This window comes from Lampetra fluviatilis, chromosome 39 (assembly GCF_964198595.1).
Source record: "Lampetra fluviatilis chromosome 39, kcLamFluv1.1, whole genome shotgun sequence".
Classification (NCBI taxonomy): domain Eukaryota; kingdom Metazoa; phylum Chordata; class Hyperoartia; order Petromyzontiformes; family Petromyzontidae; genus Lampetra; species Lampetra fluviatilis.
In genome coordinates, this window is record NC_136313.1 from 3,235,305 (window position 1) to 3,261,308 (window position 26,004).

General features: G+C 50.9%; 3 protein-coding genes across 6 annotated transcripts in view; 1 reads left to right on the top strand and 2 right to left on the bottom strand.

Annotated features, from left to right (window-relative positions):
- LOC144945868 (ras-related protein Rab-27A-like) overlaps positions 1-2,441 on the top strand; it is a 30,239-nt gene extending 27,798 nt beyond the window's left edge. For all 4 annotated transcript variants that reach the window (XM_078874472.1, XM_078874473.1, XM_078874471.1 and 1 more), the window contains exons 6-7: positions 846-969; positions 1,347-2,441. In XM_078874472.1, coding sequence (XP_078730598.1) covers positions 846-969; positions 1,347-1,554 — 332 coding nt within the window. In that variant the 3' untranslated portion in view covers positions 1,555-2,441. The remainder of the gene's footprint in view (positions 1-845; positions 970-1,346) is intronic.
- Positions 2,442-5,661: 3,220 nt separating this feature from the next.
- LOC144946023 (uncharacterized) lies at positions 5,662-13,739 on the bottom strand. The gene is made up of 5 exons (XM_078874761.1): positions 13,644-13,739; positions 9,804-9,959; positions 7,933-8,076; positions 6,975-7,071; positions 5,662-6,414 (listed from the first exon to the last, which is right to left on the bottom strand). Exons 1-5 carry the CDS (start codon positions 13,720-13,722, stop codon positions 6,387-6,389), a joined length of 504 nt encoding a protein of 167 aa, XP_078730887.1. The 5' UTR covers positions 13,723-13,739; the 3' UTR covers positions 5,662-6,386.
- A 701-nt stretch (positions 13,740-14,440) lies between these two features.
- LOC144946024 (uncharacterized) lies at positions 14,441-23,066 on the bottom strand. Its single transcript, XM_078874762.1, has 9 exons — positions 22,991-23,066; positions 21,232-21,387; positions 20,640-20,798; positions 19,719-19,874; positions 18,724-18,879; positions 17,188-17,334; positions 16,241-16,396; positions 15,428-15,564; positions 14,441-14,641 (listed from the first exon to the last, which is right to left on the bottom strand). The coding sequence occupies exons 1-9, from the start codon at positions 23,055-23,057 to the stop codon at positions 14,630-14,632; spliced, it is 1,146 nt and encodes a 381-aa protein (XP_078730888.1). The 5' UTR covers positions 23,058-23,066; the 3' UTR covers positions 14,441-14,629.
- Between the last annotated feature and the right edge of the window lie 2,938 nt (positions 23,067-26,004).

Genomic DNA, 26,004 nt, shown 5'->3' on the forward strand with positions numbered 1-26,004 from the left:
ACCCACCATCATCAATGCAAAACCTTCCTAAAATAAAACTCGTGAGACTCACGGCCCACGTGGGTGTACCTCTTGAATAAGAGCTCCGTGGCGTGGCTCTTGAGTGTACAGGCGGTGCAACTGCACTGGAGGCGATGGTGCTGGAGGGGCCCAGGCCACTCGGCTGCTGCAAAGAGAGAAGGGAGATCAGAGGAGGGGGGTGGGGGGATTCATCGATGCAGTTTCATTCCTTCCTCTTCCTATGCTAAGTAAAACATTATTCTTTGCACCAAAGCCCATGGCAGGCACGCTATGTTCCAGTTGCAAGCACGCTGTGTTCCAATTGCTTTATATTCCTTGAAAGAGTGGAGGAAATTTAATTCGATGTGACCTGGGTTCTAGGAATTGTGGATGAAATGTTTGTCAAGTAGCACCCCTGGCCGGGCAGTGATGCACACCGCATGACTTCCTATGCCAGTCACTTCTACGTTACCCAGGGTAATGAGGGGCAGGAGAAGGGTGGCCCAGATACAACACAACGACGATCAAGGCAGAGCGCCCGTAAATTAGGTTGCACAAGCAGATATGTCGTTTACCTACGCAGAACGGTGGACGTAGACGTAGAATGTGTCGTCTATTTTTTTTTATTGCTTCTCGGGTCCGGCTTCTTGTGGAGTGATCGCGGTCACCTAAGCACTGACTCACCGACCCTCGGCAAGCTAGTAGTAAAAATGTTTTTCATTTTACCCCGCAAGCAACGGTTAATCTGCAGCCCTTGGATAAGTGAGTCTTGAGTGTAACGAGTGACGTGGCCTCACGAACTTGTGTTTGTGCTCCACCTCCACCCTCCCCGTTGCGTCGAACAGCCCAGCTTCAGATGCACGCGTACTGCGATAAGCCGGACATCGTACTGTGCGGCAACAAGTCGGACCTGGAGGATCGCCGCGTGGTTCCGCACAAGCAGGCGGAGGACTTTGCCCGCACACACGAGTACGCACGCGCGCAGACGCACGCAGCAGACGCAGACACGCGCGTGCATAGTTTATTTCGGTCACCGATGGCCAGGTAGCCCCCACCCTGAATTGTAAAATGTCAGCACCGTCCATCGGCGTAACCTTGCTACCCCATTACCCTATGACCCCCCCCCCCCCCCTCCAGCGCCACCTCAGCCCACTGCCATTCTCGACACGTCACCTTCAACGATTATTCGTTGATATGGGAGCTCAATGTCTCGCTGAAGATTCTTCGGCTTGCTGATAGCTCGGAGTGGGAGACCCGAAAAGCCACCACAGCCATAGCCCCGAGTCTCCGTGACCCCCCCCTGACCCCTCACCCCCCCTCCCCCTTTCTCCCGGGCCCTGGCACAGAATGCCGTACTTCGAGACGAGCGCGGCGACGGGCACGAACGTGTCGAAGGCGGTGGATGCGCTGCTCGACCTCATCATGAAGCGCATGGAGCGCTCCGTCGACAAGTCCTGGATCCCGCCCGGCACCACCGGCTCGGGCGCCAACGGCGGGAGCGGCGGCAAGGTCGCGGTGGTCAAAGACGCCGGCAAGAGCAAGTGCGCCTGCTGATGGCGGCGGCGGCGGCCGCCCCCCGCCCCTCCACCCCTCTCCACCCCCACCCCCAGCGGTGGCGGGGGAGTCGCGGTGAATCCAGCCGCACCGGTACCGCGGTGTTAGTTCACGGAAGAGAGGGGTTTGCCGGGGCGGTGGTGGTGGCGGCACACTCCGCTCCCTCTCTCGCCCACCCCCACCCCCCTCGCCCCCCCCGCCCCCCTCGCCCACGCCGCCCCTCCGCCTCCGCCGCCGCCGCGGTGTAACCGACGCTCGCCGTCTCTCGAGGGTGAGATAGCGCCGTGACCGCCGCCATGGCAGGCGCTGCAGCAGCGGAGCGCGGGGGGGGGTATCGGCGTGGCGTCGGCGGAGACGTTGTTTAACGACGCGGCCTCACGTCTCGTGGGCGCATGACTGCCCCCCCCCCCCCCCAAATCCGCGTGCGTCCTCCACACTGAACCGGAAGTTTCGTCAAAAGAGACCTCCGAGTGACCACTTGCGGCGCGACGTCGCCGCTGCGTTGCGGTCGCGCCGCCGTGTCCCCCCGCGGCGTCGCCGACCTTTGTGACCTCCTGCCGGGTAGCCAATGCCGGGTGAAGAGCTCTTTGTCTCGTTAGCGAAGCCTCCGCCGGCGCGACGGGGAGCGCAGTGGAGCGCGAGGTGAAAGCCGCTTGTTTTTTGCATTCTGCGTCGCGTCTCTCTGTGCAGTCACTCTCTAAAGTATTACCGTCATTGACGAAAGGAAATTTCGCGAGGGCACGACGAGGGGCGTGCTCGAGACGCGTGCCGTTTGACTCCAGGATTGCTACTTGAGCAGGAGGTGGTGGTGGTGGTGGTGGGGGTAGCGAGTTGCCGTCGGAGAGAATCTGCCAAAAAGTAAATTAATCTACCGATGTGCCTTCAGCGCGGTGTGGTGTGTGGGTGGGTGGATGGGGGGGTGTTGTGGGGGGAGGGGTGTGGGGTTGGAAAGGTGGGTGGGCGGTGGCGGTGTGTGTGGTCTTCGCTTGGAGAAACTGGTCGGAGGGTGACGGGGGGGGGGGTGTGAGTTTGTGTACAAAAAAAAACAGCAATGAAGGCCTAGGGGGTACTCGGCGGAGCCTTTCTTTTCCCCCTGAATATTCCCGCTGGGTACGAACGCACGGTGGGTCCATTCCGCGGTTTTTGGGTCGGCGACTCTGGGACGAAGACGCGGGGAGAAGCTGCCCGGCGTTGCAGGAGGAGGCTTGGGGACACTCCAGAGGGGAAAAAAAAAAGCATCGCACATCGTCCTGCACGCTCTAAATCAATGTTTCTTTTCGTGGGCCGCGACCCCACCGAGCCAGGCCACGTTCATGCAGCGGGAGGATTTTACAGTTGCTAATCGGGGCGTCGTTTCTCGCTGAATATTTTCCGCGTCGCTCGTAGAGGCTCGAGTTGGGAACACACGTGACCAATGGTAGCCACCATGGTCGCGGCCGCCCGCCGACTGCGCTGCGGCCGACCTGCGGGTAAAATCATTGTCCAGGTCGGCGGTGACCTGGACAGATCCGGCTTAAAATTGACCCTGATTTTAACGCAGCTGGAGATAGACAATTTTGGGCCCTGGTTTAGCTTCCCCTATTTGCTGTCCGTTCTATAATATAACCGCCGCAGAAAACAGAACATTTACGCTGTTGCAGATCGGAAAACCCCCTCTTAACCCCTCCGTCCCTTCCACGATTCCAAAATTCCGCCTCTACCCCCGAGGCCTTCTGCTCCTTCTGAGTCGGAGTCACTGGCGAGAGCTCCGCCTTGGCCGGCCGCGAGAGGTGAACTTGCGGTGTGGGAGAAAGATACCCATGGAGTATCGATACAGTTTGTATTCGTATATATACGTGTGTGTGCGTGTAAACGTGTAAATTACAGCTGCGTCTCTCCCGACGCCGCGTTTGAGTCGTCCCCCAAAGCCTCCCGGTGGTGAGTTGAGAAATTACCGCGGCGCTCGAGGAGGTGGAGGCCTTCATCGGCCGACGATCTCCGCGCAGGCCGCCGCCGCCGCTGCTCTTGCTCGAGGAGTGCACATTTGTAGATATTGTGTGCGGCGGTGGCGGTAACAATAAGAGGGGGGCCGCACGAGATGACTCCTTTCAAGATGTTGTGTCTGCGCGCGGTTGTTCCCAGCAGGACTCGCCGAAATATTTCCCGCGTCACCAGGCAGACTCGGAGCAGGTGGCGCGTAAACGGGTAGCCACGGACAGAGAGAGAGAGCGAGAGACGCGGTGTCCTGCACCTGATGCGATGCTGGGCGCCCAAATATTTTCCGCCGGTCCCAGACAGAACCGGCTGAAATTAAGCCCCCCCCCCAGATTTTCTCGATCGTCAAAGCGAGTCCAGGCTTTTGAAGTCAACTCATAGACGTCGTGGAATCAAGACCACGCCTTTGTCACATTCCTGGCGGTTTGCGTATTTCTCACTTAACGTTTCCGTATTCGGCTGCCGTGGCCCCTGCCGCTGCCGATGTTGGCGATGCCTTGCGAGCTGCGACCGTCACCGACGAGAGGTTCCCAATGCAGGCCCCCCCCCCCACCCCGCCATCAAAGGTAGAGTCGAGGAGGGATCCACATCCCGGACGCTCGCGCTCCGCTTGCCGCCGCTTAGCGGCAGCCTCACGGCGAAGGTCGCGAACCTCTCTCAGGCGGCATGCCCAGATTGCACGCACACGTACACGTGTTTTCCTTACAACGCGGCGCTCGTGTGTGTTTTAAAAACGAACCGGCCTCTAATTACGGGGGTAAGCTGATTTGTGGCTACGACAAAGTCAACCCACGGTGGCGCCCAGCGGGTTTATCGACTCCCTGTTGACAGCGACGTTTTCGCCCTAACCCCCACCTCCCTCCCCCTCCCCACACATCTCCAAGCCGTGCCAAATATTTGTACGTGACCAAGAGTAGTTGCGCCACACCGCGAGTGGCGCAAACGGGCGTCGGGGAAACCCGGCGGCCGTCAGACATTTCACTTGGAGCGCCGCAGCCCGAATTATTTGTTTACCTTTGTGCACACAAACTGCACACGTACACACGCGCGCACACGCACACACACGCGCGCACACGCACACACACGTGCACACGTGCCCCAGGTATCCAGGACACAGATCCGCTTTGGCGAGCCCCAGGCAGGTCCGCGCGGTTGATGTTTGCTGGTGGAATATGGTGGTGGTGGTGGTGTTTGCGGCGTTAGTTGATTAGCCGCGGTGAAGCATGCCTGCTTCGCGACGCGCAAAAGTTCCCACTGTGTGCGTGTGTGCGGACCAGACGGACGTTGACGCGCGGGGAGAGAGTGGAGCCGCTCTGGCAAATCGACTCGATGTGCTTTGTTGAAACCTTCACAGTTTGCCAGTCACCTTGTAAAGTGTTTAAATACGGGAGTTTGGGCGGTGTGTGTGTGTTCATATTCATGTCCGTGCCTGATTGTTATTAAATGCAGATCTGTGTAAATTGTCTCCTCGGCAAGTGTATCCTCTGTGGGGCGTGCCTGACGATGTGGAATTCGCGTGAAATATCATCCGACAGGTCTCGGCTTCAAGTGGCTGGGGACATTGGGCAGTGATGGGAGGAGGTTGTAAATAAGAAATCTCCCAATGGGCGTTTATCAAGGCACTCGTTGATTTAATTAGCCAAACGTCCCAACATAGCAGGACCCTCGAGTTGAAGGCTATTGTGCCTCGGTGAGGCTATAGTGGACACACAAATAACATTCTTAGGGTTTTAACGCTCTGCGGGGAGATGTGGCCCAGCGTTTCGCGCACTGCACTTTGAACTCTGACGCCCAGAGACCATCTTTCCACGATGGGTCCTGTAGTGTACCGTTTGGCCAATTCCGTTTCAAGTCGGGTGAGACGAACGCAGCAGGAGAACTGCTGACGCAGGAGTGACTTTACCGAAAGAACCAAAGAGTATGGGATTGCTGCAGTCACGAAAGCTTAAAGTCAAAATTGGACTCTTTATTGTTTGCCAATCTCGGCGTGGCGCGCACGGGTACAAGTTTAATGTCGCGGGGGGGGGGGGGTAGAAGAGGACGTGGGGCCACTCGGAGGCAGGCAGAGCTGTAGGTGGCTTCTCATCTGAAATGGAGCAGAACCCCCCCCCCCACCCCCCCATTAACTCTGTGTTGCGTTGCCGGATCAATGCGGACAGGGGAATTGCAGTCCCTTCAAAAGACGACATTGGCCAGCGTGCTGCAGGGAAAGCTGAGCGGCGTATGTGTATGTATGTGTATGTATGTGCGTGTATGTATGTGTTTGTGTGAGTTTTTGGTGTGTGTGTTTGTGTGTGTGGGAGCGGTAGTGTAGCAGTTAGCGCGCTGCGCTATGAACCTGGCGACTCGGGTTCGATTCCCGCTCACGGTCAACACCCAGTGACGATTATCTGAACCGGTCCTGGGCCTCCCCTAGGTCGAATCGGCCTCAAATGAGTACCTGGTGCGGTGTGTAAACATCGCCACTGGGGAGACAAAGGCGGTCGGGCGTGGTGCTGGCCACCCACCCCCTCGTGTACCGTTCCGGCCTTCATAGCTGCTCGCTAACAGCACTAGCCCCTACAGTCTACTAAGGCTATACGGGGGATCTTTGATCTGTGTGTGTGGATGTGTGGTCTGTGTGGATGTGGATGTGTGGTCTGTGGATGTGTGGATGTGGATGTGTGTGTGTCTGTGTGTGGATGTGTGTGGATGTGTGTGCGGAGGAATGACTGTCGAGATCGATGTTCGTCTCAAGGAATGGAAGTCGATGCCAGCGATGACCCTCGCGGGGCCGGCGGTGGCGGCGCGTCGATTGCCGGGCTTGAAGAGTGCAGCGGCGGTCCCGGTGACGACGACGATGATGATGCCGATGCGGATCACCCCAGCGAGGTGTTCGCAGTCGTGCTGCGCATAGCGGGGAGCAACGGTGCAGCGGTTAGCGCGGTGACACCCGAGTTCGATTCCCCACTCACGGTCGACACGAGCGACGGGATTCTTCTGTTCACAGTCCTTCTCCCGCACCTCCGATTGGCACGCTTGGCTTACCCACGGTGCGAAAGAGGTTCAACATACCATTGGAACCTCATTTGCCAGTAAAAATATGATAATTGTTTTTTTTTACCCTTCTATCTGGCAACAAAACTGACACCTTTTTACAAGGAGTCATGTTTGCATAGACCACAATACCTGCAGTCATAATGCAAAAAAAAACATAACTGATAATGTGCACTGTCCTTTTGGCGTCATCTGGTCCAACCCATATGAGACTAGGCTCTAAGGAAAGCTGTCTCGGGTGTGGACCAATCAACTTCAAGGACAGTGCATACATTTTCAGAGTTGTGTATTTTTTTGCATTATGACTGCAGGTATTGCGGTCTATGCAAACATGACTCCTTGTTAAAAGGTGTCAGTTTTGTTGCCAGATAGAAGGGTAAAAAAACAATTATCAGGTTTTACATACATACCTGAGCGTGCGGTTGGGGCAGACGATGTGTCCCGTGCCGTTACGGGTCGATATGTAGGGGGGCCAGGGTGCTGTCCCATTCACTCGGACCTTCGGAACTGCACGGGGTGGATACACAGGGGGGGGGGGGGTCAGCTTACCCATAATGCCCTGGGCAGGCTGCTTGGTTCTGACGTCGACCACAGAAAGGATGAGATATCACACTCTTCTGATTATCTATGGGACCTTTCTTGCCGGTATCAAAACTATGAAAGCTAAAATAGACTTTAACCTTTCTGGCAATTACAACAGGTGTTAAAGTATAAGGCTCGCCGAGCGATATAATACTTTTTCAGAGGTAACCTGGCCACAAATGAAAGCTCACGAAGTGGCTCATCGTGTGGAAATGTATTGCAGCCAAATACTCGAAACGCATATTCATTCTTAATGTGAAGGAAGAACACCCGGAGAAAAATCCACAATCCATGCGACCACGGGGAGAACACGCAAATTCCAAATATACATGGCATCGGGGTTAGAATCGAACGCACGACCTCCTGTATAACAGACGAGGTAGTTAACCATCTGAGCACCGTTGCACCCTATGGAGAGCCCTGGCCCCAAGTGCTGCTAAAGACGATACAAGGGGGTGGTGTGGGTGGTGTGTTGATCTTCGTCTGTGGTGGTGAGAGAGTGTGGGGTGAGTGCGTGAGTGGCCTTCACACTGCGGGGGGGGGGGGGGCACCCGAGATGTTCACTTCCTCGCCTGCTATGCATGAGGTCGTGGATTCGATTTCCACCCTGCTACCTCTATATTTGGAGTTTGTGTGTTCTCCCACGTGGCGATAAGCCACTTCATTGAGCTATCATTTGTGGCCAGGTCTCAACTGAAAATGAGCTGAGATAGCTCAGTGAGCCTCACCTGATAAAATTAAATAAAATGAATAAAATATAAAATATGTCGTTTTTAGTTTAGACACCTGGAGCCGGCGCCACGCACTCGTGGCCGCACGTGGTCAGGCAGCATCGCCGCCCTCCGAGGCAGTCGGCGTCTCTCGCACAGCCCGTGGCGCAGTTGCCATGGGGCGGTGGCTGAGGACATTGGCCGGCCTCTGCTGCCACCACTGTCGGTAGAGACACAGCAGGGAGCGGGGTGGGGGGGGTTATGAGGATGATGATCCACCAGCCATCTGACGGATAGGATGGGGGAGACGCTGTTGCGATCGGCGCGTTTGTTTTGTTTTAACCAGGATTTGAGAAATGCTCTGGACGGCTTTTGATTTGTTTTTTGGTAGCCGTTGGAATGCATCTCTAGCTCGTGAAGAGGGCTCCAACGTGGGATGAGAAATGTCGCGAAGGAGAAAGGGAGCAGCGATCGCCACGGCTACCCCCGAAAGAGCGTAGCCTTTAAGAGCACAGACTCATTCATCGTGTCGTGAAAACCTAAAAATAAACTTTTTTTTAATTTTACAAGGTAAGTCCCACTGAGCTATACACAGCTCCTTTTCAGCAGCGACCTTGCCACAAATGATAGCTCAACGAAATGGTTCATCACGTGGAAATGTATCGCAGCCAAATACTCTAAACGCGTATATTTGTTTTAAACGTGGAGGGAATAACCCGGATAAAACATCAACACGACCACGGGGAGAAGATACAAACTTATACGCGGGGCCTGCGGGATCGAACCCACGATCCTCTGTATACCAAGCGGGGCAAATTGATATCTCGCCACGACGGCGCACGTGCATCATTCACCAGCGTCAAACTCTTGCGCGAGATTGGCAAGCAGCGCGTTCGGGAGCTGGATTCAAATGTCGAGGTCTGATGGGCGCGACTAAGGACGAGCTCCCAGCCGGTCGTGTCGACTCGCAGTGGCTGTCATCTTAGCCAGGTTGAGAACTCAACGAGACCAGGATGAACGAGTCTGGCCTTCAAAGAGTGGCCGCGAGTCACCAAAAGTTAACAAAAAAATTTAAAATAAAATATATAGTACGGCAACGACGAAGCAAAAAGCGAGGAGACTTGGGCAGCTGATGACAGACTAACCACGAGTACACTCACCACTACATATCTGTCAAACCCTTATCAGTGCCCTACCTTATTACAGACCAATTCAGACCTTATTGGTCACCCCGTGCCCCTTAGACATCTCAACGTTCATCCTACAAAGTCCCATCGCAAGGGAGAAACACAATCAAATAGACAAAATAAATGTGCCCGTATTGAAACGGCTGTACGCCGAATGGACCTGAAAACTCAATTTCCCTGTACAAGAATACGGGGTAAACCGTATTGGGTTAACAGCTCTGCGTATGTACCGTATGCTCCAGATTTATGAGACACTACGAAAAGTAAAACACACCCTAAAGTTGTATACGGCGTCGATTAAGTATTACAAATCGGGTCTCACAAACAAACACACATCTACCTGATTATAAGACGCACGTACCCCCAATGTTTGCTTTAAAATACGGGGGGAAAGTGCGCCGCATATTCGGTAAAATACGGTAGGTGTTATTTTATTTAAAATAGGCGTCGATATTTCTCTGTAATTACGACCGTACCCTTTTGTCAAATGTGGTCCAGATATCTTGTGACCCCCAATTGACCCCGAATATTTGTTTTAGCTTGCACATTCATTCCGGTTTTAAATAAAACTTAATAAAAAAAAATGTACGCTTGAGAAAACGTAATGGGGGGGGGTCACAAGACATAAGGACCACCCTGTCGGTGCTGTACGTCGAACTTCTTTCGCACCGTACGTGGCCAACCGAGCTAATCCGAGGTGCGGCTTGGGGCGGGGTGGGGTGGGGGAGAAGACAATTAAAATAAGCGCAGAGATGCCAACCTGGCACCGCGCGGAGGCACACGAGGGCATCCGAGACGTTGCAGCACTTCTTGGTTGGAGGGCAGCCGCTGTCGTTGACGCAGCTGCGAGTGGGCAGCAGCAGCAGCAGGGCAGTGGGTGAGGTGACAGGGCAGCGCCCTGGCCGCACGGACGTGTCTAGAGAGAGAGGAGGGGGGGTGGGGTAATATCGATCACGAAGTCAGTGATTTGGAAATTCCACATTCCTATGACAGGAACGAGTTTGCCCATAGGAGAAGCACTTTTGAACTCCCCACAAAGTGGTATATATTTTATCGACCCCCATAAGGATGATGGGCTGAGTCAACACCCCCACCACACCCCACCCCAACCAGGATTTGAACTTCCAAGTTGCCGATTGGGAGCCGCTCGCTCCATCACAACGAGCGCTCATGGATTCCTCCGAGCGCACAATTGAGATTCGCATTGTCAACGGAGGCTGTTAGGGGAAGACTCAACCTGGCAGTCGGGCGGGCTGTCCGCAAGTTTCCCACGTGTCCGCACAGTCCCCGAAGCGATGGCACACCACGCGCGCTGCTCCGCGAGCCCGGAATTCGATTCCGAACAAACGGCTAACACGAGCGGCGAGTGGCATATGAAACGATGCGGATGCCTTAACCCTGTCCTTATTAACCCTCACCCCCCGTTTCACTAATTCGCACTGACCAGCGGGGAAAAGTGTGATCAAATAACCTCTGCAAACAACATGGCTGGGGGGAGGCATTCATCCACCCACCCCCGTCATGTGCAGCCTTAGGCTTTGTAGGCGCGAGCTAACAACGCTTGCCCCAGATCTGTTAAAGCTGTCGGGGGTGATCGTTTTCTTTGGTGTGGTGCTGCAGAGGTTTCGCGGTTCGAAACCAACAAGACACCCCGGTAAATAGTAACGTTCCGACTTGCCCATACTGGACAACTGTGAAAATCTGTTAAAGCTGTAGGGGGTAATCGTTGTCTTTGGTGTGGTGCTGCAGAGGTTTCGCGGTTCGAAACCAACAAGACGCCCCGGTAAATAGTAACGTTCCGACTCGCTCCTACCGGACAACTGTGAGAAAGAGCTTCATAGCTCATCGGATTCCTCCTGCAGTTTAAATTAAGATTCCAATTCCGAATTCCGCGCGAGTTTATTCGTCGTGAAGTGCACGCCGTCTCTCGTGGTGCCCGAGTCGCGGTTGTGGAAACGTAGCGAGTCGCCATCCCCGATCCACCACCCTGCTGTAGAACAAAAACTCAAAATCTTCGTAAGACCGTCGTGAAAAACGACCCCGGGTAAACAAATGTGATTGCCAAATGTAAGTGGGGTGTGTGGGGGAGGGGGGGGTGATGAGCGAGTGCAAAAAATAATTATAGTCGGCGAGTGTGACGCCACCACATCTATCTCTCTATTTAAGGAACGAAACGGGAGGATTTCTCCACAAATCTGGCTGCCCGCCTGATAATGCCGGTTGTAATTAGTGGCGAAACGTCGTACTCGGATTGTAAATGTTGTGGATTTGCTCTACAACACACCGGTGTGCTGTACTAGCAACGAATTGGCACGTTCTGTTTACGTGTCGGGTGGTGGCGGGTTTAACGACACATTCATATTTACACGATCCAACCTGTGTTATGGATGATATTGGTCGCGAGGGCCTACCACGTGTTAAACTGGGCGAGTGTGTATGCGAGACAGTGGTGGTGGTGGTGGCGAGCGGGTGCGTGTGCATGCGTCGATAAGTGCGTGAATGATCGAGTCGAGGTGTGGGTGGATCGAAGGGGGAGCGGTGGTGCAGCGGTTCGCGCGCTGCGCTACAAACCCGGCCACCCGGGTCCCATTCCAGCTCACGGCCAAACCCAGTGACGATTATCTCAATTTGTCCTAGGGTCTACCCTAGGTCGAGGCAGCCTTAAAAGGAGTAACTTGGTCCGATGGGTGAACATCGTCACTGGGGAGACAAAGGTGGCCCGGGCATGCTGCTGGCCACCCACATCGTGTGCCTTTGCGGGCTTTCGTAGATGTTCGTTTACAGCACTTCGCCTGACCTGTCGCGGTTAAGGCTACCCGGGGGACCTTTGTCTTTGTAGGTAATAGCTCACCCGAGTGGCAGGTACCGCATCACCATCTCCTCCGATACGCGGCTCCTCGTGCTCTCATCACCACGACGCCGGCTATCAATCGTTTCTTTCCACCACGACGACTCATTTGTCCACCACCCAGCATGCGCGGGGCTTGCTCCCCCCTTAACCCCGTGTTCCCCACGGGGTGAGCCTTACCGAACACCACGGCCGTGCGTTTTCATCATGGGGCACGTCGAAATATTGCACCCCCGATTATCACAAATTGGCCACGTACGGTGCGAAAGAAGTCCAACATACACGACGCGCCACACCGTCGTCGTGCTGCCCATTGCCGTACCGGTTAGAGCACACTGGACTAGCAATCCAGAGGTCGTCGCTTCAGCCTCTGAGCAATTTGCCGCCATCCGAACACGATGCAAGTTTATTAAATGCCTTGCGCGTCCACCCAGATTGATGCAATTGGGTAACTGGTTACTCGATTGGGTCGTGGCGAGGTAACACGCGCGTGGGTTTACTCCTAACTCTTCAGACGTCCGGCCAGCACGAGTAGGCCAAACATCCTCGGAGTTCTCGCGAGTGGAGGAGGCACGAGCGAGCCGTTGCAGGGCTGCGCCTTTAACCCTTGAAATTGTCCCAACCCAGCCGTTGTGCAGAACGGCATTCGTTGAAAAAAAAAAAATCGACAAATTGTAAGAACAATTGAATGAGCCTAGTAGACTAAAAACGGTTCAACAGCTTCCAACAATTTACACATTGCACGTAGTTGCAAAATAATCATTTAAAGCCAAAAACAATATTACGGGGGATCACGGAGGTAGCTCCCTCGGGTTGGCATGGTGGTGGCGTCACCACTTCCTTTCCGCTGAAAAAACTCCGTTCACAGCCTGTTAGTCTTCCACAAGCCGGATAACGATGATACCCCTACTTGCATTATTATTATATGAAAACGAACCATGTTATGCTTAGATTTTTACTTCGCTACATGTTTGAACTTGGGCTTGCAACGTTGTAGTTTTTTTTGTATACCCAGTGTTTTCCTCGGAAACCACGGAATTTGGCCACAAAATGGGCTTGCTGGTTGGGCAACCGCCACACTTCCACAGCAGCGCCTCATTTTCAAGTTCACAAGAGGAAGAACCACCCCCACCCCCCCCCCCTCCAAAAAAAACAAGGTCTTACCATCTTCTTGGTTCTTTCGGTAAAGTCACGTAGAAGGGAAATAATAAAATAATAATAATAAAACATTAAATAATTCTCACGACGTTTCGGCCACAACGCAAGCAGCCGTCCTCAGGTGAAGAACAGGGCTGTCGGAAAGACAGCGTCTGAATGAAAGACCGTCTGTCGGAAAGACCGCGTCATTCAGACGCTGTCTTTCCGACAGACTTGTTCTTCATTTGCTTGCGTTGTGGCCGAAATGTCGTGAGAATGGTATTTTATTAGGTTTTATTTTTATCTCTTTCTAGATTTGAAGCTTTCGTGACTGCAAGGATTCATATTCTTAGGTTTTTTCGGTAAAGTCGGTAGGTAAATTATTGAAATTAAAAGTCAAATAAAATAAAAATCACGACGTTTCGTGTTGCCTCCGAAACGTCGTGATTTTTATTTTATTTTACTTTTATTAATTTTAATGTTTTACCTACGTGACTTTACCGGAAAAACCTAAGAATATTTATTTTTATCATTTCCCTTCTACGTGACTTTACCGAAAGAACCAAGAAAATGAATCCCTGCAGTCACGAAAGCTTTAAATCGAAAGGGTCTTACCATTGAGCTGTGCCGACACTGGCTGTACCAGCATCGCACCGCCCAGTACCAGCAAGAGGGTCACAGCCTGCAGCAGCATTGCCTGGCGCAGTGGAGGCTTCGTAGCCGCGGTTGTGGATCAACAGCAGCCACCGAATCTCGGGGTTTTTATACGGCGGCGAGTAAAGGAGATGTTGGCCAACGCCACCGATTTGGGACAGCGTCACTTTCTAAAAAAAAAAAAAAGCGTCGTAATTGGAACGTCCCGCAGAGTTTTATTTTTTAAAAAAACTTTAGAAAATGGTTAAGTAATGGAACGTTAGGGTTGCAGTTTGTGCAATGGTTTTTTTTAGGCATACAATTATAATTAAGCTTTTGGCTCACCAGTGGAAACTTTTAGCTCATCCACCTAACAAGTATAACCCGTAAAAACAAAGTTTTTCACTATAAATCCTTTATATGCGTGGCGGCTAGAGTCCTCTAGTCCTCTGGCTTGAGATGGCTGCCACCTATGGGTCAGATGATTGCATTGCACCATTAAGCAATTGGTAATTAAATATAATATTTGTCCTAAAAAGTGTAAAATTTTGGAAAAAAAATTCAAACATTGTCACGCACAACGAGTCTGTGGAAAATGTCAGCTCGATTGGATCACGAGAAGTGGGTTAAAAAACGGCCGAAAGATTTGCACGGTCGTAAGCAAGTGAACTTAATATAAATGATTTAAAAAAGCAGCAGTTTCGGCCGGGGGAGGGGGGGGGAGGGGGACTATCAAATCAGAGCATCTTGGATGCAGAACGAGGAGCAGACGCACACAATTGTTTAAAAGTTAACTTTTATTTATTTGAACAATCATTTCGTGATACGACTTGGAAGCGTCCTTCCGACACTAAAAGCCACCATGGCTTGCACAGACAAGAAAGCCACCTTGAACACAAAAACACTGCAGGCGAGAGACAGGTCACAGTCGCGCTTTCTCGAGGCCCCCCACACATTGCAGACCCAGTTCAAGGTTCCAGCTGTAACAGAACAAAAACAGGTGATGAGACACAGTAGCACGCGTTCATTAAAAGAATCGGTTCTTAGCTCACAAGCCTCAATACCCAAGGAAGTTACTGCACCAAGATTAAATTGCACAATTGAGAGCTTTGGATTTTAGGGAAGCTTTGAGTCTACAGAACCCCCCCCCCCCTCCATAATTACCTTTCAGCCAAGGCTTGGGTCATTTTAAAAGCTACGCACTCCACACCTTACACCATCACCCCTAAAAAAAGGCTCGTGCATTACCCAGGCATGAACCACCATGCCCGGCAGATTGGACAGCTGATGCAGTGTTTGCGTCATCTTGCCAAGGCAGGTAACAAAAATAACTTTCATACCAACATGGAAAAAGGTGAAACCTCCCCCCCCACCCAAGGATAACAGCGCTGGTGGAATACCGGGCATGCGTGTCTACGCAGAGGGCACGATTGGGGATTCTCACGATTGCTGGTATTGGCTTGTCATTTAAAAAGCAAATGCCCATTCCACCCTGCCACAGCACAGATGGGGGGGGGGGGGGGGGTCACTCTTTGCCAAATCGAGATGCTCATCTCTTGGCAGCTTGGTAGTCAAACCGATACGTTTTGCTTGTCACCTGTCGGAGCAGAGTCCACTCACACCGCACGCGAAGGCACGGTATAAAAATGGGGGGGAGGTGGCAGAGTCCCAGGTTTGGGCCTATGCCTAAAGCCGTGCCGGCTCAGAGCTCCGATCCCCGAGTCGTCAGGGTCAGGGGTCAAGGGATGGGGGGGGTTAACAGAGACCTCAGGCATCAGGCAGCTGAGCGAACAGCCCGAGGCGCAGCACTTGAGCGGCTGGCTGCAGTTGTCATCCGCCTGGCACTCGCGATAGCAAACAGTGGTATCCGGAATCCGTGCCCGAGGACACGAACCTGGCCTCACTGCAGCAGCCATGGGGAGAGGGTGGGAAGAACCATATTTAGCACAATACACTTAGAGGCCGAAACGGGTAAAAACACTGGGGCGGTGCAGTCCTTAAGGATTGCTGCACTATGATAATGGTTTTTTTACCCTTCTATCTGGCAACAAAACTGACACCTTTTTACAAGGAGTCATGTTTGCATAGACCGCAATACCTGCAGTCATAATGCAAACAAAAGACATAACTCTGATAATGTATGCACTGTCCTTGAAGTTGATTGGTCCACACCCGAGACAGCATTCCTTAGAGCCTAGTCTCACATGGGTTGGACCAGATGACGCCAAAAGGCGCACAACTCAAACATCGCACCATCAGAGTACGAGAGCTCGGGGCAAGCATCTACACTATGGGAATCTCATTTGCCAGTAAAAATATGATAATTGTTTATCATATTTTTACTGGCAAATGAGGTTCCCATAGTGATTGCTGCACCGTTAACCTTGGCAACCAAGTTCAATTCCCATCCATGGCCAACACCGTGGGTGTAGAGAAGGTCGTCAGTCCAGGAGCTTGCAAAAAAGTCACGTCCCACCCCCACTATGGACAATTAGAAAAAACACAAAAAATCTCCTGGTTTCCCCACGACTCCAAATCCCCCACTCATATCAACCTGGGCCCCCCCCGACCTTGCCCACCTTCACGAGACTCGATACATCTGGTGCCACACGGGACGTCGCAGCACTTGAGCTCGTCGGAGCAGTCATCGTCGGAGACGCACTGCTGGTCGAAGCGCAGGCATTGGGCGGCGATGGGACTGGCGGCGGGGCAAGCGCCGGCCTTGGGCACGCTCACTGGCATCGCCACGACACCGGAACATCGTTTGTGCCGGTCGGTGTCAAGGAACGGAGGGAGGAGGTGCGAGAGGGTCATAAACAGGTCCAAGCAAAACATTTTTTCAAAAAAAGGTTCGGTCAAGCATTCTTCAAGGTCATCTTTGTCCCAATTGGATTTGGATGCGGTTGAGGCCAATTTGTTTCCAGACGTGGAGGGACAGCAATCTCGGGTCATCCTTGCAGCAGCGGCTTTTGGCTGGCCACCAAAACTAAATTTGGGCACTGCATTGCGCAAGCTCTCACGATGCGCTTCTGCGGCAGCCCGAAATGTTCTTCCTTCAGAAGAAATGAGGAAGCCACTAGAGCCATGCGCTTTCAAATTATTCGAGATTTTAAAAACTCATTTTTTTTAGAATTGCTCCGAGATTAGTTTGCAATTCTTCGCCCGCACATCCGCTTCGCATGGCTGGTTACAAAGTGCAAAGAGTGGGGGGGGCAACATTACATGCCACAACTCTTGCATCGATTTCAAATGTTACCTTTTAAAAATAGCGAGTAAAAAACCCACCACCCTTTGACAAAATTAAATGCCACACAAGCGTGTTGGTGGCGTTCTCTCAAAATGTGAGGGTTTGTCCAGGCCGTGTCATTCGACACAACGCCCGACAGTACGGCCGGGGAGACCACTTTTCAGTTAAAATTATAAAAATGAAACAACCGGAATGGGGGGGGGGGGAAGGCGAATCATTCATTAGACCAAAGCGTGTGGATGGAGAGAGAGAGAAATGCGCACGTGCCAGGTGCTGTACCTGGCCCAATGCAGCGCCTCTCGCAGCCCATATTGCAGCACTTGAGGTTGCACGGGCAGTCATTGTCGCTCAAGCAGTTGACGATGGGTCTCCCGCACCGGATGACGGACGTGTCCACAAAGGGGCAGACACCCTTCTTCACGATTTCTGGAGATAAAGGGATCCCCCCCCCACGCAAATGGACGTCATTTATTCAGGCAAGACTCCATTTTTGGCAAAACCACGTGGCAATAGCACACTGTCCCCTACCACTGGTAGCCTAAATCTGTCAACCACAGCACCTTTGTAGCCTTGTACCAACTAGCAAGAAATAGCACAAGTATCAAATTTTAATTTTAGAGTATCAGTTATTTAGTTACTGGGTGTACCATTTGCACATCGAGTAGTGTCCCATTGCAACGCTACAAAGCGAGAAGGGGGGTTAAAACGGGAACGATAGCTACAAAATTAGCTCCTAAAAGTTGAGAAAAAACACTACTTAGGGTGGACGCTTGGGACCGATTTCCGACCAATTGACCGACGAGAACCGGTGCTCAAACGTCAAGCCAGGGGAGGTGCCCCAGCAACAAAGCAGAGGGCACCACGGGCTCGTCTAACAGGCGACGCGACTCCCAAAACGCACGTCAAAAAGAGTAGGCGTCGCTACACTTGGGGGGTTTCCATCGGCTGATAACGGAGGGCTCGAGAACGAGGCGGCAGTAGGGCCCAGGGGATTCCGATCTTAGCCAACGTGAAGGCAATGGCTCTATGGGGAGGAAGTGCCACTCGTTAGGAGGCTGGTACGGCTACCCTCGCCTCCAATACCCATGACCATTCCCTTCCATTCTAGATTTGAAGCTTTCGTGACTGCAAGGATTCACACTTAGTTTTTTCGGTAAAGTCACGTAGGTGAAAAATGTGAAATTAAAATTAATAAAAATAAAATAATAAAAATCACGACGTTTCGAAGGCAACACAGCAAATCTGGCTGTGACGGTCCCACCAGATGACGGACACGTGTGTTGCCTCCGAAACGTCGTGATTTTTATTATTTTATTTTTTATTAATTTTAATAAAAACATTTTACCTAAAACCTAAGAGTATATATAAATATATATATATATATATTCCCTTCCATGCTGGTCAGTCACCAAGGATAGCGCCCCCCCCCCCCACGCATCAAACAAACCAGCAACGAAATTTCAGTCACGAAAGCTTCGAATCTAGTTCGAAAGTTGCAATGGCAAGGAGTCAAGCATTCTGCGAATAGAACAAGAGGGGAGAGGAGCTTTGGAACAAAGTGGGTCCCCTTAGTGGGGGTCCCCTTAGTGGGGGTCCCCTTAGTGGGGGTCCCCTTAGTGGGGGTCCCCTTAGTGGGGGTCCCCTTAGTGGGGGTCCCCTTAGTGGGGGTCCCCTTAGTGGGGGTCCCCTTAGTGGGGGTCCCCTTAGTGGGGGTCCCCTTAGTGGGGGTCCCCTTAGTGGGGGTCCCCTTAGTGGGGGTCCCCTTAGTGGGGGTCCCCTTCATCTAGGGAGGAGGCAGAGGAGAGCGAGGGTCACCGCGAGGCGCGTCGATGCAGTGGCGTCCACACAGGGCAGTGCAGCACTTCTGGGTGCACGGGCACTGGTTGTCGTCCAAGCACCGGTCTCTGGCTTCGACGCACAAGATGCTCCGCGTGTTCACGAACGGACAGACGCCCACCTTGGGCACGGTGCCTGCGTGACAGCACGTGCGCACACACCACGCAAACTCTGAAGCAAAGCAGTCAGGCGCTGGATGGACGCGGCATCGCGGAGGGACAAGCACCAACGAATGGCAGTGCGTTACAAAATATGGAAAAAGAGGACGTCGGTCGGGAGATGAACTGGGCGCTCATCCGAGAGACTGGGTGGCTTACGAAATCACGCGATTATTATCGTCAGGTGATACATTTAGTTCGTGTTGCAGCTTCCCCTTGTCGTCCAGGACAAAACCACCGGTCACAGTACAGGGAGGCGTGGGGGGGGGGGACAGACACCCTGCGAGCACGAACCATAAAAAATTAACCCGTAAAAACAAAGTTTTTCACTCTAAATCCTTTATATGCGTGGCGGCTAGAGTCCTCTCGTCCTCTGGCTTGAGATGGCTGCCACCTATGGGTCAGATGATTGTCTGCCAGCATCAAGCAATTGGTAATTAAATAGTTATTTATTTTTCCCTAAACAGTGTAAAATTTTGGAAAAGTTTCACGAAAATTAATTGTCACGCGCAACGAGTCTGTGTGCAAAATATCAGCTCGTTTGGATCACGGGAAGTGGGTTAAAAAACGACCGAAAGATTTGCACGGTCGTAAGCAAGCAAGCGAACTTAATATAAAGGCTTTAAAAATTCGCACGCCAGGGCTTACGGGGTGAAAATGTTTGGGCTTCCTGCTCCATCCAAGTGGGAATCGCAAGCAGCAAGACGAAAGCTTGCATGGGCAGGGCGAGAACAAATATCGGACATGGAATGAGGGGTAGAGAAAGGGTGGGCAGACAGACTTCATCTAGCAGTGGAGTGACCACGATGCTCGTACCAGGCATGGGCGGCGTGCACTGCCTGCCACCGCGCGAGAAGCAGCACTTGCGGCATTGTGGGCAGTGGACATCGTTGGAGCACTGGTCCCACTCGGACAAGGCCACCGAGACGTTGGTGATGCTCACAGGCGGGCATTGACCAACCTTCACCACGCCTGGTGGGAGACGAGGTACAGGGGTCAAACACAGGAGGGGTGGTGGGGGCAGAAATTCGTCAAGGGAGCCTCACAGGGTGGGGGGCCAGCCACAGCCGCTATTCAAGGTCGGACACACCGGACCACACGTGGCAAAGGCCAAATAGAACACCGAACGCTTCCAAAAAAAACCACAAACTCATGGCCAACAAAAATGGGCAAACCTTTACACCATTGGAACTTCCTTTTCCAGTAGCAAAATATGATAATTGTTTTTTTTACCCTTGTGGCAACAAAACGACACATTTTTTACAAGGAGTCATGTTTGCATTGACCACAATACCTGCGGTCGGAATGCAAATAAAAAAAACACAACTCTGATAATGTATACACTGTCCTTGAAATTGAAAGGTGTCAGTTTTGTTGACCGATAAAAAGGGGTAAAAAACAATTATCATGGTCAAACCTCTTCATGTTTAATCTATTTTTACCCATGCCACGCACCTCAATTACACATTTGCTTAGCCAATACGTAGGATGAGTGGTTAGGGTTTCGTAGCAGATTACATTTTCAGTTCAACTCCGTCCGCCACACAGCATGTGGAAATGGAATGGCTTGCACACAGTCGTGTGCAGCCTGCAACGCGCACATTCATATTTGCTCGACAGAATGTAAATGAGCGAATGCGGAATAAACGACAAGTGTTGTGATGGGCGGGTGGGGGCAGGTCATCGAGAATGGAAGTACAAGAGACTACAATGCCCCCCCCCCCTCCCACCACCAACCTATTAGAGGATTCACACAGCTGCGTCCGCAGTGGACGTCGCAACACTTCTGGTCGCAGGGGCAGTCGCGGTCCGAGACGCAGCGAATCTCCGCGTTGGCCAGGCACAGCACGTGGACCCGGGGCATGAAGGGGCACAGGCCCGGCTTGCCACGAAGCACTGCAGCAGAGGTCACGGTGCGCGCGTGTCAGCGCGCAATGGAGAGGAGTTTTAGTTGGCACACAAATAAAACCTAACGCGAGTTTAATTCAACCCATCGATTGGATTTCCAGTGCAATATTTGCAATTCAGCACGTGTTTCAGCAAGCAACTGCTGCACCGGTTTCAAACTTATGGGTGTCATTAGCAGTTGGGCCTGTTAAAAAAAAACTGACACATGTTACCGTAAAGGGCCCTCTAAAAATCCGCCGTTCAAAAGCAAAAGCGAATGCTCAAACGTTGCCGTTGTACAGCATCGTGCGCCAATGCAAAATAAAATGACCGCCCACACAGCAACCCAAGAACGTAACCGTTGAATCTCGTGGTCAGATTACGGCCAGGCTTGACCGATGACCAGTGAAAGGACACGCCACCTGGTTGCCTGCCACCTCACCTCTATCCACGATCACCTCGGTGGGGGCTATGCACACGTGGCCGCATCCGTTGCTGCAGCATCTCTCGTCGCCGAGGCATTGAGAGTCGTCGCCGCATTCCTCGACGCACTTGACCTTCAGGCCAGCGAAATCAGGACAGAGGCCAAGCTTCTGGGCTGGGAGCAGACACACACGGCCTTGCCGAGTTTACGGTTCAAACTATAATCTTTTTTTTTTATATCCAGGGCAAGGCCCCACTGGGATATATAGTCCTTTCATGTTAGGCCACAAATGATAACTGAAAGTGGCTTCATCTTTTTGGTTCTTTCGGTAAAGTCACGTAGAATGGAAATAATAAAAATAAAACATAAAATAATTCTCACGACTTTTCGGCCACAACGCAAGCAACCGTCCTCGGGTGGCGAACAGGTCTGTCGAGAAGACAGTCTGAATGACACAGACTCGGTCTTCTCGACAGACCTGTTCTCCACCTGAGGACGGCTGCTTGCGTTGTGGCCGAAACTTCGTGAAAATTATTTTATTATTTCCATTCTACGTGACTTTACCGAAAGAACCAAGATGATGAATCCCTGCAGTCACGAAAACTTTAAATCGAAAAATGAAAGTGGCTTGTGGACATTTATAGCAGCTAAAACTCTGCCACCCGGCTAAATCAAATGAATTACTGGGATGTAGTCGGGGTGGCAGATACTCTCATGGCCTGCGATCCAGCACTGTTGGGAGGTAGCTGCCAGGGTTTGGTGGCCTACACACACACACAGGTTGTGCAGCTCCTCCTGTGGGCATGTAGTAGCAACCCCGGCTCCCAAGGTGGTGTAGACTCGATTCGTTCCGTACATCGGATGCGCCGGTTTCATCCCATTTGTAAAACATAGATTGATAGAGGACTGCGCTGGCACATCGCCTGGCTGTCCGTGGTTCCTCCTTGTGCCTCGAGAGAGTCGCTTTCGCCCTACTTACGAGTAAGAGTGAACTGTGCAGCGGCACGCTTAAATTATGCGTTGTCTGGAACGCTTCTATGCAGCCTTGGAAGCAAGGATTATTCGGCGCAAGGAACCGACATTAAATAAAAGTATGTCCCATCTATAAGTTCTACATAATTAGCTATTGTACACCATATTCCTAGCGGCACGACATTAAATCACAAGAGCACAAGGCTAGACGCGGCGTTCCAAAATAATCAAAAACGAATTAAAAGGCGATGTTACGTTATCAGGTATAACCCACGGAGCTATGTAGCCATTTTTCAGAAGCAACCTGGCCACAAATGATAGCTCAACGAAGTGGCTTAAAAAACCACGTGGAAATGTATAGCAGCCAAACACGAAATGCCGACGGGAAACCTGGAGAAAAGCCACGCGAAACACACACCACACTCAATTTGGAGCTTTCGTGACTGCAGGAATTACTCTTTGGTTCTTTCGGTAAAGTCACGTATAAAGAGAAAATAATAAATTAAATACTACATACGACGTTTAGATTGCAACACAAGCAATCATCAGGTATAAATGAAATAGAAACACAAATCTAGTATGCTTAGAATGTAATACAACAGAGAGTCGGATAACATAACAGTCAACACCCTACCTGGTTGATTACGTTCTTCCTGAGAATGCTAAATTTGAGAGAGAGACAAAACACAGAACATGCAAGTAGAGACAGATATCACAGAGGGAGACTTTACCGAAAGAACCAAACCACTATTACAGCAGGACTCCACACGTTGCGAGAGTGGAGGAGAGGGGAATGAGCCCTCACCTGCCGAGTACTCGGCCAGCACCAGGAACATGGCCAGCAGAGCGCGGGATACAACAAAATTATTCATCTTAAGAGACGAGCCAACGTCTGTCGCGCCGACGTGGCGCTTAAATTTGATTCACCCCCCCCCCCTCCGTGCCTCCCCCCCGTCTCTCCCCCACTCCCCCCCCCCCCGCTAATTGGACTCGAGCGGGAACTAATTGGTCGTCCCGAGTCATTTGGAACTGAACCCGCGGTCGTTGGGACTGATGATTGCGAGCGGATGCGCGTTGCTGATTGTGGGTGATCAGATCAGCTCGCTGTGCAGCAGATGTTGGCTGGATTGAAGCATCGCGGCACCGTGAGCTGGTGGCGACGATTGGGAGAGGGCCTTCATTCATCAGGGGATTCTATGTGTGTATGTATGCGTATTCCGTGCACGTGGAGTGTGTCTGTGTGTGTATGTATGCTTTGGGGAGCGTTTGCGCAGTGGTTAGCACCACGCTGTGCTACGAACCCCGATTCCCAACATCAGCGACGATTATCTGAGCCTATCCTGGGCCTCCCCTAGGTCGACTCAGCCACAAATGAGTATCTGGTGCGGTATGTAAACATCGCCACTGGGGAGACAAAGGCGGTCGGGTGTGGTGCTGGCCACCCACCCCCATGCGTACCCTACCGGCCTTAATAGGTGCTCGCGAACATCACTTGGCCCAACAGTCTGTTAAAGGCTATGGGGGGATCTTTGTCTTAGTCTGTTTGTACAACAAGGATTGATCATGACTGGCGCTGAGTCCCTGACCTTCCTTTAGCACCTCCATCGCCGTATCGGTCGCGAGCGGTCTAACGATATAGAGGAATCCATTATTGTGGATTTTTTCGTAATCACGATACACGGTTCGAATCGATGTATTGAGATCTATGGACAATTTATGCAAATTGTCTGGTTATGGTTACGTTTCGGAGAGTTGATCGAACAACAAAAATTGCAGAAAAAACTGTAAGTAATTAAAATCGAGACGATATAGGAATCGTGAATCAGTCTGTGCAGAGTTTTGAGTGTTTGTACCCTGGGTATGCGTGGCGGCTTTTCTCCGGGTTTTTTCGGTTTTTCATCCCACATGCAAAACACGAAATAAAAACACAGCAATTGGCCAAACATCCTAAAGCAGGACCCTCCCGAGAAACAGTCTTGAGACTTCTTCTTCTTATTATTATTGGTTCTTTCGGTAAAGTCACGTAGAAGGGAAGTAATAAAATAATAAAAATAAAAAATAATAAAATAATTATTTCTAAGATTAATGCCACGTACGTGTGGTTGTGATTTCATGTACTTCATTATGCATAACAATCTCATTATTATAGATGCACGTTCAGAGTTTCATTTAGACAATTGCAAGGCACGATGAGTCATCTGTGTGAGTGTAAATACAGGGTGTCCGAAAACGAGTAGAACAAAAAATTAACCCGTAAAAACAAAGTTTTTCACTATAAATCCTTTATATGCGTGGCGGCTAGAGTCCTCTCGTCCTCTGGCTTGAGATGGCTGCCACCTATGGGTCAGATGATTGTCTGCCACCATTAAGCAATTGGTAATTAAATATCTTTTTTTTTTCCTAAAAAGTGTAAAATTTTGGAAAAAAAATTTCACGAAAAAAAATTGTCACGCACAACGAGTCTGTGTGGAAAATGTCAGCTCGATTGGATCACGGGAAGTGGGTTAAAAACGACCGAAAGATTTGCACGGTCGTAAGCAAGCAAGCAAGTGAACTTAAGATAAAGGATTTTAAAAAGAGCGTTGCATCTTTTATTGTCATTCTCCAAGTTTTAGAGAATTCATATGGGGGTCACAAGACATCCGGGACACCATGTAGTGCACAGCCCTTTGTAAATCCATTGCTGGATGAATGGTCGTGGCAGGTGTTTAACCATACTTCACCACGCAGGTCATTGTGGGCTGTGAACTTGGGGTAATGGGGTGGGAGGGGTAGAGGGAGGATCCTAACGCAGTACAATAACCACCGCGCCACCACTCCAAAATAACCCTATTAGATTGCCAATTTAACAACTCTGCAACAGGAAACATTTAAAAATGTCATTCTCATCAGAAGCCACGAAGTTCAATGCAGTTTTTATTTCTTTTACACTATGAGATCTCTTTTACCAGTGGCAAAATATAATGGTAGGTTTTTACCCTTTTAACTGGTACAAAACTGACACCTTTATTCAAGGCATCATGTTTGCAAACATTCAAGGCATCATGTTTGCAAACATGATGCCTTGAATAAAGGTGTCAGTTTTGTACCAGTTAAAAGGGTAAAACCTACCATTATATTTTTATTTCTTATTATCCGTTTGAGCTCTGTGGCCCCTCTATTATTCTAGTTGCTATGACGAAGGGCCATTTACCGAAACGTCGCTGGTTATTTACATATCATTTTCAGGCCATAGTGTTTTTTTACGAAGGTTAAAATTTTTTGGTTATTTGTGCATGTGTTTAGATTGTGACACGCTTCGCACGCCTCATGTTTGCTCAACCGTGCCCCGCGTGGAATCCGATTCATTTCAAGAAGCACTCTTCGTCCGCGTGGCACGCGTTTATCAATCATCAGGCGCGTGCATCGCGTTGTGAATTCACTCGCATTTGATCTAAAAAAAATGTCTTTCTTCCTCGGCATCTCGCTAATTAAGTAGCTTCAAGTGATTTTTTTATTCATCATGGTCCCGTAACAATAAATAGCAGTCAATTAGTCTTTGTTAAACAAATCAAGTCTTCGTTAAATAACTTCGGGAGGAAAAACAACCACTACCTCTCAGTAGCCAGACCCGCCTATCGCTTCGCTATCTACCAAGTAGTTTAATAAAATACTTAATTAGTTTTAAAACGACTACTTTACTGTTATTTACAAATGTATCGCTACGAGACCCGTCCCGAGTGGAAATCGCCTTCGACTACTTAAATGAGTAAGATGCCGAGGAATAAATACAACTGGACAATGCTTCGGAAGTGGCGGAGAAAAACTACACAGCAGCAT